The 12,936-nt window shown below is 42.1% G+C and overlaps 2 protein-coding genes across 2 annotated transcripts; both read right to left on the bottom strand.

The window, feature by feature from the left end:
* Positions 1 to 1,221: 1,221 nt before the first annotated feature.
* On the bottom strand, positions 1,222 to 2,306 carry ccl13 (Small inducible cytokine A13). The gene is given in 3 exon segments (NM_001160689.1): positions 1,222 to 1,628; positions 1,872 to 1,989; positions 2,177 to 2,306. Coding segments are annotated over 3 exon segments (276 nt in total). The 5' UTR covers positions 2,241 to 2,306; the 3' UTR covers positions 1,222 to 1,534.
* A 9,342-nt stretch (positions 2,307 to 11,648) lies between these two features.
* On the bottom strand, positions 11,649 to 12,936 carry LOC110514657 (C-C motif chemokine 13). Its single transcript, XM_036963998.2, has 3 exons — positions 12,542 to 12,936; positions 12,218 to 12,335; positions 11,649 to 11,974 (listed from the first exon to the last, which is right to left on the bottom strand). Exons 1-3 carry the CDS (start codon positions 12,606 to 12,608, stop codon positions 11,881 to 11,883), a joined length of 279 nt encoding a protein of 92 aa, XP_036819893.1. The 5' UTR covers positions 12,609 to 12,936; the 3' UTR covers positions 11,649 to 11,880.

Below are 12,936 nucleotides of genomic sequence, written 5' to 3'. Positions count from 1 at the left end.
ATCCCTTTAAGCCTTTTTCATCTGACTGTAACATAACTTTATTGTAGAAATCTCTCACCATCCCTTTAAACTGACCTGTACTGATGAAGAGTGAATCTCTTACCATCCCTTTAAACTGACCTGTACTGATGAAGAGTGAATCTCTCACCCTCCCTTTAAACTTTGATCTGTACTGATGAAGAGTGAATCTCTCACTGTCCCTTTAAACTTTGATCTGTACTGATGAAGGGTGAATCTCTCACAATCCCTTGAAACTTTGATCTGTACTGATGAAGAGTGAATTGGAAAGAGATGGTCTCCTGACTACCATGTTCTGTGTCCCTCAGATCCAGTGCTGAATGAACAGACCATCTCCAACACAGACACCAAGGCAATAAGTGGATCCAATGCAATAAGTGGATCCAATGCAATAAGTGGATCCAATGCAATAAGTGGATCCAATGCAACATGATGGACAGAGAGGAGGTAACATACAGACACACAGAGTTCACCCCAGAGAATGTTCGAGCGGCGCCACCTGGTGGACTGGCAGCGGCATTATGTAAAATACAATACTTCAATATTTATTTATCTGTCGTGAAGAAGGCACCACAACGCCTCCACATGTCGACTCCAATGCTTCCCACAGTTGTGTCAAGTTGGCTGGATGTCCTTTGGTGTAGTGGACCATTCATAATACACACAGGAAACTGTTGAGCATGGCAAATCCAGCAGAGTGGCAGTTCTTGACGCACTCTAACCGGTGCGCTTGGCACCCTCCATCATACCCCATTTAGAGGCACTAAAATCGAATGTTAAAATTAATATCAGAGAATTCTTCAGAAGCCGTCATTTATGAATAAAACGACAGAACGGTTGAAAGTATCTTAGAAAAATACAATATCTGTGTTAGTAGAATAGACCTAGTTACAACCCATTAATATCTATATCAGTAGAATAGACCTAGTTACAACCCATCAATATCTATATCAGTAGAATAGACCTAGTTACAACCCATTAATATCTATATCAGTAGAATAGACCTAGTTACAACCCATCAATATCTATATCAGTAGAATAGACCTAGTTACAACCCATCAATATCTATATCAGTATAGTAGAATAGACCTAGTTACAACCCATCAATATCTATATCAGTATAGTAGAATAGACCTAGAATATCTAGATTCAAAAAAAGAATATCTGGAAATTCATTAATTGAATAACATGAACCACTCTTTTACAGGATATATCAAATTTGTTTACAGTTATTGAAAAATAAACAATTAGTTTAATCTAGACCTAGTACATTACATTGAACCTCCTCTATACCAATCTCAGATAGGATATTAACCTAGTACATTACATTGAACCTAATCCATACCAATCTCAGATAGGGTATTAACCTAGTACATTACATTGAACCTCCTCTATACCAGTCTCAGATAGGGTATTGACATGCATGACAAGGTCTACGGCACTAATGGCAACCTATTCCCTTTAAAGTGCACCAACAAGGGGTTGGTGTGTTAGGGGGTGATGGTGGTTGATGACATCACTGTGGTCTGCTCTCAATCTTGGTCACATGACTCTGGACCCAGGCTTCAGAAGGGTCAACACAAAATGTCTTCCCTTTCTTTGTGGTAAAACTGCAACAGATACACAACACATTGTCTCTCAGAACATCCAGTCTGTAATATGAATGCTCCATCTTGTCTTGTACAGTGTAGCCTGGATGTAGCCTGGTTCCAGGTGTGTTTGTGCTATCATACCAACTCCTTGTCACTCCTGGTCCTGTTTGGCATGACAAGGAGTTGACGTAAAGTCACAAACAGATCTGGGACCAGGCTAGCCCAGATGTTTACAGTTTACAGTAGACTATGCTTACTTACATCAGTGCTTTGCGAGGGCAGCTACTGGAGGTTGTTCTGAGAGAAACCACTTGTTGAAGAGGGATCCTCGGGCTGAACTCTAGACAGCAGTCAGTTGACGTTTCCAACTTAATGACATCTGTAAACAAATTATCATAAACCACAGTTAACATAAAGAGCTCCAGTGTATTACACAATATGGGTAGTCATCCACTCCCCAACACACACACACACACACACACACACACACACACACACACACACACACACACACACACACACACACACACACACACACACACACACACACACACACACACACACACCTGCAGACGTCATATGCAGGGAGCAGAGCAGTCCCAGGAGGAGTAGAGCAGTCAGGGTCTTAATGGTTCAGAGATGGTTGAGATGCTGAAGATTGTATTGTCTGAGATGTTCTCTGATGTTCTGGTCTTCTATGTCTGAGTTCTGTTCTCTCATTATATATAAACAGCTATTACATAACAACTCAACGATGAAAAGCCCTTCCCTCAATTTCTGTTCCTCTTCCCTGGTCAAAAGTGGACTCACTTCTTCATTGCTGACAATAACAACTCGTGTAGAATTGCTTGCTCAGCATTCATATGTACATTATGCATTGGTTCTGACATTCTTGAAAGGTATCAAAATAGTTTGTTGGTTAATGTTCAGAGTTATAGACCTGTTAGGTTGTTGGTTAATGTTCAGAGTTATAGACCTGTTAGGTTGTTGGTTAAAGTTCACCGAGTTACAGACCTGTTAGGTTGTTGGTTAATGTTCAGAGTTATAGACCTGTTAGGTTGTTGGTTAAAGTTCAGAGTTATAGACCTGTTAAGTTGTTGGTTAATGTTCAGAGTTATAGACCTGTTAGGTTGTTGGTTAATGTTCAGAGTTATAGACCTGTTAGGTTGTTGGTTAAAGTTCAGAGTTATAGACCTGTTAGGTTGTTGGTTAATGTTCAGAGTTATAGACCTGTTAAGTTGTTGGTTAATGTTCAGAGTTATAGACCTGTTAGGTTGTTGGTTAATGTTCAGAGTTATAGACCTGTTAGGTTGTTGGTTAATGTTCAGAGTTATAGACTTGTTGGTTAATGTTCAGAGTTATAGACCTGTTAGGTTGTTGGTTAATGTTCAGAGTTATAGACCTGTTAGGTTGTTGGTTAAAGTTCAGAGTTATAGACCTGTTAGGTTGTTGGTTAATGTTCAGAGTTATAGACCTGTTAGGTTGTTGGTTAAAGTTCACAGAGTTACAGACCTGTTAGGTTGTTGGTTAATGTTCAGAGTTATAGACCTGTTAGGTTGTTGGTTAAAGTTCAGAGTTATAGACCTGTTAGGTTGTTGGTTAATGTTCAGAGTTATAGACCTGTTAGGTTGTTGGTTAATGTTCAGAGTTATAGACCTGTTAGGTTGTTGGTTAATGTTCAGAGTTATAGACCTGTTAGGTTGTTGGTTAAAGTTCAGAGTTATAGACCTGTTAGGTTGTTGGTTAATGTTCAGAGTTACAGACCTGTTAGGTTGTTGGTTAATGTTCAGAGTTATAGACCTGTTAGGTTGTTGGTTAAAGTTCACAGAGTTACAGACCTGTTAGGTTGTTGGTTAATGTTCAGAGTTATAGACCTGTTAGGTTGTTGGTTAAAGTTCAGAGTTATAGACCTGTTAGGTTGTTGGTTAATGTTCAGAGTTACAGACCTGTTAGGTTGTTGGTTAATGTTCAGAGTTATAGACCTGTTAGGTTGTTGGTTAAAGTTCACAGAGTTACAGACCTGTTAGGTTGTTGGTTAATGTTCAGAGTTATAGACCTGTTAGGTTGTTGGTTAAAGTTCAGAGTTATAGACCTGTTAGGTTGTTGGTTAATGTTCAGAGTTATAGACCTGTTAGGTTGTTGGTTAATGTTCAGAGTTATAGACCTGTTAGGTTGTTGGTTAAAGTTCACAGAGTTACAGACCTGTTAGGTTGTTGGTTAATGTTCAGAGTTATAGACCTGTTAGGTTGTTGGTTAAAGTTCAGAGTTATAGACCTGTTAGGTTGTGGGCTAAAGATCACAGCTTTTGGTCCGTTAGGTGTCAGAGGAAGGCACATTATCTAAAATAACATTCATGCAGAAACGATCTGCCTCCAAGTCTACAGCCATACTGGAGCAAGAAGTCAACTTGCAACACACACAACACTCTTGGATTAAACCTAAATCTTTCACAACGTGGGTTCTAGCGTTGCTTGGCCCCAGTTACACACAACGTATCGGATCCAAGCTATGAGGTGTGATATTGCCTTCTAGAACTGCCCCCCCCGAAATCCCTGCCCGCTCCCCACACCACCCAGCTCAACTCCCCTGTTTTCAAATAAGCTGATGTCAGATGTGATACAGAGACTGACTCCAGGTCAGTTTGGCACTGGTGTTGTGCTGTGAGATGTGTGTTGGTCAGTATGGAGCTGCACTGGCCTGGGGTCAGATCTATAACAGCACTGAGTGGCATGGAGACTCTTTTCTGCTATGGATAGAACAAATACCATATTAAAGAGAATAAAACATTTTTATTTAAATGTTTATGTTCATGTTTGTTGTTGATGTATTGATTTCTGATTGGTTGATCTGTAGAAATCTAAATACCAAAATATTAAAATATGAACACTTCTCAGATCAGTGTCTAATACATGCCAAAATGTAAATTATAGAAAGTGTTAGACGACAGTTTCAAAGTGTTGTTTTAATAAATAATCTGTGAATCCCAGATTATTTCCAGAACATAAATTGTTCAACATTCATGCAATACAAATGATAAGAGAGTGATGATTAAAATGCAGTCTACAGAAGTCCAACTTCAGCAGGGCTGCGTTCAGCAGGTTGTAATACACTGAACACTGCAGAGAGAAATGCTATGAATAGAGCTGACACAATTCCACAACGTAGTGTCCTACTGAACGCAGCCCAGGTGAGTTCTAATCTAAACCTATCCAAGGCACGTCAACAACACCACCTTTCTCCTCTAAAGCTGATCACGCATATGCCTTGTCAAACATAGGAAAGGAGGAATCTGCCGTGATTGGTCAGCTTTGGCTGCCTGACGGTATGTATTAAGGTTGCCATGGTAGCATATGATCTCAGGAGGCCTGTCCCTTTACATAAGGGTGTGTTCCTCTGCCCAGACGTTGGGCCAGTTGTGTGCCCCCCTATGGGACTCCCAATCACGGCCGGTTGTGATACAGCCTGGAAGATACATTTCTATCTGGTCTGACTGGTCTGAACATCCATTGGCACTTGGTAGTTTCAGCTTCTTTAGATTCTTAGTGTTCTTTACCTGGGATCTGGAGTAGAACTGAGTGCTCCTTGGTGTTCTTTAACTGTGTTCTGGAGTAGAGCTGAGTGCTCCTTAGTGTTCTTTAACTGACTTCTGGAGTAGAACTGAGTGCTCCTTGGTGTTCTTTACCTGTGTTCTGGAATAGAACTGAGTGCTCCTTGGTGTTCTTTACCTGTGTTCTGGAGTAGAACTGAGTGCTCCTTGGTGTTCTTTACCTGTGTTCTGGAGTAGAACTGAGTGCTCCTTGGTGTTCTTTACCTGTGTTCTGGAGTAGAACTGAGTGCTCCTTGGTGTTCTTTACCTGGGTTCTGGAATAGAACTGAGTGCTCCTTGGTGTTCTTTGCCTGTGTTCTGGAATAGAACTGAGTGCTCCTTGGTGTTCTTTACCTGTGTTCTAGAGTAGAACTGAGTGCTCCTTGGTGTTCTTTACCTGTGTTCTGGAATAGAACCGAGTGCTCCTTGGTGTTCTTTACCTGTGTTCTGGAGTAGAACTGAGTGCTCCTTAGTGTTCTTTACCTGTGTTCTGGAGTAGAACTGAGTGCTCCTTGGTGTTCTTTACCTGGGTTCTGGAATAGAACTGAGTGCTCCTTGGTGTTCTTTGCCTGTGTTCTGGAATAGAACTGAGTGCTCCTTGGTGTTCTTTACCTGTGTTCTGGAGTAGAACTGAGTGCTCCTTGGTGTTCTTTACCTGTGTTCTGGAATAGAACTGAGTGCTCCTTGGTGTTCTTTACGTGTGTTCTGGAATAGAACTGAGTGCTCCTTGGTGTTCTTTAACTGTGTTCTGAAATAGAACTGAGTGCTCCTTGGTGTTCTTTACCTGTGTTCTGGAGTAGAACCGAGTGCTCCTTGGTGTTCTTTACCTGTGTTCTGGAATAGAACTGAGTGCTCCTTGGTGTTCTTTACCTGTGTTCTGGAGTAGAACCGAGTGCTCATTGGTGTTCTTTACCTGTGTTCTGGAGTAGAACTGAGTGCTCCTTGGTGTTCTTTACCTGTGTTCTGGAGTAGAACTGAGTGCTCCTTGGTGTTCTTTACCTGTGTTCTGGAATAGAACCGAGTGCTCCTTGGTGTTCTTTACCTGTGTTCTGGAGTAGAACTGAGTGCTCCTTGGTGTTCTTTACCTGGCTTCTGGAATAGAACTGAGTGCTCCTTGGTGTTCTTTACCTGTGTTCTGGAGTAGAACTGAGTGCTCCTTGGTGTTCTTTACCTGTGTTCTGGAATAGAACCGAGTGCTCCTTGGTGTTCTTTACCTGTGTTCTGGAGTAGAACTGAGTGCTCCTTGGTGTTCTTTACCTGGCTTCTGGAATAGAACCGAGTGCTCATTGGTGTTCTTTACCTGTGTTCTGGAGTAGAACTGAGTGCTCCTTGGTGTTCTTTACCTGTGTTCTGGAGTAGAACTGAGTGCTCCTTGGTGTTCTTTACCTGTGTTCTGGAGTAGAACTGAGTGCTCCTTGGTGTTCTTTACCTGGCTTCTGGAATAGAACTGAGTGCTCATTAGTGTTCTTTACCTGTGTTCTGGAATAGAACTGAGTGCTCCTTAGTGTTCTTTACCTGTGTTCTGGAATAGAACTGAGTGCTCCTTGGTGTTCTTTACCTGTGTTCTGGAGTAGAACTGAGTGCTCCTTGGTGTTCTTTACCTGGCTTCTGGAATAGAACTGAGTGCTCCTTAGTGTTCTTTACCTGTGTTCTGGAATAGAACTGAGTGCTCCTTGGTGTTCTTTACCTGTGTTCTGGAATAGAACTGAGTGCTCCTTAGTGTTCTTTACCTGGGTTCTGGAATAGAACTGAGTGCTCCTTGGTGTTCTTTACCTGTGTTCTGGAATAGAACTGAGTGCTCCTTAGTGTTCTTTACCTGGGTTCTGGAATATAACTGAGTGCTCCTTAGTGTTCTTTACCTGGGTTCTGGAATATAACTGAGTGCTCCTTAGTGTTCTTTACCTGGGTTCTGGAATAGAACTGAGTGCTCCTTAGTGTTCTTTACCTGGGTTCTGGAATAGAACTGAGTGCTCCTTAGTGTTCTTTACCTGGGTTCTGGAATATAACTGAGTGCTCCTTAGTGTTCTTTACCTGGGGTCTGGAATAGAACTGAGTGCTCCTTAGTGTTCTTTACCTGTGTTCTGGAATAGAACTGAGTGCTCCTTAGTGTTCTTTACCTGGGTTCTGGAATAGAACTGAGTGCTCCTTAGTGTTCTTTTTGGCAAAGTTGAACAATGTAAAGTTTAAAATAATGATCTCCACAAAAAGGAGACACACTGAGTGTACAAAACATTAAGAACACCTCTCTAATACTGTTCTTCCTTCAGAACAGCCTCGACATGAACACTAGGTGTCCATAGCATCCCACAGGGATACTGGCCCATGTTGACTCTTATGCTTCCCACAGGGATACTGGCCCATGTTGACTCTTATGCTTCCCACAGGGATACTGGCCCATGTTGACTCTTATGCTTCCCACAGGGATACTGGCCCATGTTGACTCTTATGCTTCCCACAGGGATACTGGCCCATGTTGACTCTTATGCTTCCCACAGGGATACTGGTCCATGTTGACTCTTATGCTTCCCACAGGGATACTGGCCCATGTTGACTCCAATGTTTCCCACAGGGATACTGGTCCATGTTGACTCTTATGCTTCCCTCAGGGATACTGGTCCATGTTGACTCCAATGTTTCCCACAGGGATACTGGCCCATGTTGACTCTTATGCATCCCACAGGGATACTGGCCCATGTTGACTCTTATGCTTCCCACAGGGATACTGGCCCATGTTGACTCCTATGCTTCCCATAGGGATACTGGTCCATGTTGACTCTTATGCTTCCCACAGGGATACTGGCCCATGTTGACTCCAATGTTTCCCACAGGGATACTGGCCCATGTTGACTCCAATGTTTCCCACAGGGATACTGGCCCATGTTAACTCCTATGTTTCCCACAGGGATACTGGCCCATGTTGACTCTTATACTTCCCACAGGGATACTGGCCCATGTTGACTCTTCTGCTTCCCACAGGGATACTGGCCCATGTTGACTCTAATGCTTCCCACAGGGATACTGGCCCATGTTGACTCTTATGTTTCCCACAGGGATACTGGTCCTATGCTTCCCACAGGGATACTGGCCCATGTTGACTCTTATGCATCCCACAGGGATACTGGCCCATGTTGACTCTTATGCATCCCACAGGGATACTGGCCCATGTTGACTCTTATGCTTCCCACAGGGATACTGGCCCATGTTGACTCCAATGTTTCCCACAGGGATACTGGCCCATGTTGACTCCTATGTTTCCCACAGGGATACTGGCCCATGTTGACTCTTATGCTTCCCACAGGGATACTGGCCCATGTTGACTCTTATGCATCCCACAGGGATACTGGCCCATGTTGACTCCTATGTTTCCCACAGGGATACTGGCCCATGTTGACTCTTATGCTTCCCACAGGGTTACTGGCCCATGTTGAGTCTTATGCTTCCCACAGGGATACTGGCCCATGTTGACTCTTATGCTTCCCACAGGGATACTGGCCCATGTTGACTCTTATGCTTCCCACAGGGATACTGGCCCATGTTGACTCTTATGCTTCCCACAGGGATACTGGTCCATGTTGACTCTTATGCTTCCCACAGGGATACTGGCCCATGTTGACTCCAATGTTTCCCACAGGGATACTGGTCCATGTTGACTCTTATGCTTCCCTCAGGGATACTGGTCCATGTTGACTCCAATGTTTCCCACAGGGATACTGGCCCATGTTGACTCTTATGCATCCCACAGGGATACTGGCCCATGTTGACTCTTATGCTTCCCACAGGGATACTGGCCCATGTTGACTCCTATGCTTCCCATAGGGATACTGGTCCATGTTGACTCTTATGCTTCCCACAGGGATACTGGCCCATGTTGACTCCAATGTTTCCCACAGGGATACTGGCCCATGTTGACTCCAATGTTTCCCACAGGGATACTGGCCCATGTTAACTCCTATGTTTCCCACAGGGATACTGGCCCATGTTGACTCTTATACTTCCCACAGGGATACTGGCCCATGTTGACTCTTCTGCTTCCCACAGGGATACTGGCCCATGTTGACTCTAATGCTTCCCACAGGGATACTGGCCCATGTTGACTCTTATGTTTCCCACAGGGATACTGGTCCTATGCTTCCCACAGGGATACTGGCCCATGTTGACTCCTATGCTTCCCACAGGGATACTGGCCCATGTTGACTCTTATGCATCCCACAGGGATACTGGCCCATGTTGACTCTTATGCTTCCCACAGGGATACTGGCCCATGTTGACTCTTATGCTTTCCACAGGGATACTGGCCCATGTTGACTCTTATGCTTCCCACAGGGATACTGGTCCATGTTGACTCCTATGCTTCCCACAGTTGTGTGATGTGGATGGTGGACCATTGTTGATACACACAGGAAACTGTTGAGCATAAAAATCCCAGCAGTGTTGGAGATTATTGTGGAGCGGATTGAGGAAAACATTGTGTTGAAAGCATTCCACATGTTGACTCCAATGCTTCCCACAGTTGTGTGAAGTTGGCTGGATGTTCGTTGGACCATTCATGATACACACAGGACACCTCTGAGCAAGGAAAATCCAACAGCGTGGCAGTCCTTGACAAAGTCAGACCGGTGCCCTTCACACCTACTACCGTACCCCGTTTAAAGGCACTTAAATCTAACACTAGAATGAATATCATAGAATTCTTCAGAAGTCTTCATTTATTAAAAAAACAACAGATGCACAACAGTTGACAGTATAGTAGAAAAATACAATATCTACATCAGTTGAATAGACCTAGTTACAACCCATTAATATCTATATCAGTAGAATAGACCTAGTTACAACCCATCAATATCTATATCAGTAGAATAGACCTAGTTACAACCCATTAATATCTATATCAGTAGAATAGACCTAGTTACAACCCATTAATATCTATATCAGTAGAATAGACCTAGTTACAACCCATTAATATCTATATCAGTAGAATAGACCTAGTTACAACCCATCAATATCTACATCAGTAGAATAGACCTAGTTACGACCCATTAATATCTATATCAGTAGAATAGACCTAGTTACAACCCATTAATATCTACATCAGTAGAATAGACCTAGTTACAACCCATCAATATCTATATCAGTAGAATAGACCTAGTTACAACCCATTAATATCTATATCAGTAGAATAGACCTAGTTACAACCCATCAATATCTACATCAGTAGAATAGACCTAGTTACGACCCATTAATATCTATATCAGTAGAATAGACCTAGTTACAACCCATTAATATCTACATCAGTAGAATAGACCTAGTTACAACCCATTAATATATACATCAGTAGAATAGACCTAGTTACAACCCATTAATATCTATATCAGTAGAATAGACCTAGTTACAACCCATTAATATCTATATCAGTAGAATAGACCTAGTTACAACCCATCAATATCTATATCAGTAGAATAGACCTAGTTACAACCCATTAATATCTATATCAGTAGAATAGACCTAGTTACAACCCATTAATATCTATATCAGTAGAATAGACCTAGTTACAACCCATTAATACATGAATTGAATAATAAGAACAACTCTTTCGCAGGATGTTTGAAATCTTCTACAGATTTATAAAAAATAATATATTAAATAGGTTACTGAATAGTTACATGTCAAATATGTTTACAGTTTTAGAAAAACAAAAATGCAGTACATTACACTGAACATATTTACTGAACATATTCTATACCAATCTCAGATAGGGTATTAACCTAGTACATTACACTGAACATATTTACTGAACATATTCTATACCAATCTCAGATAGGGTATTGACCTAGTACATTACACTGAACCTCCTCTATACCAATCTCAGATAGGGTATTAACCTAGTACATTACATTGAACCTCCTCTATACCAATCTCAGATAGGGTATTAACCTAGTACATTACATTGAACCTCCTCTATACCAATCTCAGATAGGGTATTAACCTAGTACATTACACTGAACCTCCTCTATACCAATCTCAGATAGGGTATTAACCTAGTACATTACATTGAACCTCCTCTATACCAATCTCAGATAGGGTATTAACCTACTACATTACACTGAACATATTTACTGAACATATTCTATACCAATCTCAGATAGGGTATTAACCTAGTACATTACACTGAACATATTTACTGAACCTATTCTATACCAATCTCAGATAGGGTATTAACCTAGTACATTAAACTGAACATATTTACTGAACATATTCTATACCAATCTCAGATAGGGTATTAACCTAGTACATTACACTGAACATATTCTATACCAATCTCAGATAGGGTATTTACCTAGTACATTACACTGAACATATTCTATACCAATCTCAGATAGGGTATTAACCTAGTACATTACACTGAACCTATTCTATACCAATCTCAGATAGTATACTAACCTAGTACATTACACTGAACCTATTCTATACCAATCTCAGATAGGGTATTAACCTAGTACATTACACTGAACATATTTACTGAACATATTCTATACCAATCTCAGATAGGGTATTAACCTAGTACATTACACTGAACATATTTACTGAACATATTCTATACCAATCTCAGATAGGGTGGCAACCTATTCCCTTTACAGTGCACCAACAAGGGGTTGGGGTGTTAGGGGGTGATGGTAGTTGATGACGTCATTGTCGTCTGCTCTCAATCTTGGTCACATGACTCTGGACCCAGGCTTCAGAAGGGTCAACACAAAATGTCTTCCCTTTCTTTGTGGTAAAACTGCAACAGATACACAACACATTGTCTCTCAGAACATCCAGTCTGTAATATGAATGCTCCATCTTGTCTTGTACAGTGTAGCCTGGATGTAGCCTGGTTCCAGGTGTGTTTGTGCTATCATACCAACTCCTTGTCACTCCTGGTCCTGTTTGGCATGACAAGGAGTTGACGTGAAGTCACAAACAGATCTGGGACCAGGCTAGCCCAGATGTTTACAGTTTACAGTAGACTATGCTTACTTACATCAGTGCTTTGCGAGGGCAGCTACTGGAGGTTGTTCTGAGAGAAACCACTTGTTGAAGAGGGATCCTCGCGCTGAATTTCATACAGCAGTCAGTTAACGTTTCCAACGCGTTGACACCTGTAAACAAATGATCATAAACCACAGTTAACATAAAGATCACCAGGTGTGTCTCCAACACCGTATTACACAGCATTGCTACACACACACACACACACACACACACACACACACACACACACACACACACACACACACACACACACACACACACACACACACACACACACACACACACACACACACACACACACACACACACGTACCTTGTGCAGACGTCGTATGCAGGGAGCAGAGCAGTCCCAGGAGGAGTAGAGCAGTCAGGGTCTTCATGGTTCAGAGATGGTTGAGATGCTGAAGATTGTATTGTCTGAGATGTTCTCTGATGTTCTGGTCTCTGATGCTCTGGTCTCTGATGCTCTGGTCTCTGATGTTGTGGTCTCTGATGTTCTGGTCTCTGATGTTCTGGTCTCTTATGCTCTGGTCTCTGATGCTCTAGTCTGGTTCTGTGTCAGAAGTCTAGCTGATGCTCTGGTTCTATGTCTGAGGTCTGATCTGACCTGTCTTTTATACAGAGAGCTGGTCCATCAGACCCATTGACAATTGATGGGGGAATCTCCCCTCTATTCCTTCATTCACTCTGAATATCTTTCTAAGAACC

This window comes from Oncorhynchus mykiss, chromosome 26 (genome assembly GCF_057628025.1).
Source record: "Oncorhynchus mykiss isolate SJ-2025 chromosome 26, ASM5762802v1, whole genome shotgun sequence".
NCBI lineage: Eukaryota > Metazoa > Chordata > Actinopteri > Salmoniformes > Salmonidae > Oncorhynchus > Oncorhynchus mykiss.
The sequence above is the reverse complement of the archived record's forward strand: the minus strand, read 5'-3'. Positions and strand labels throughout refer to the sequence as shown.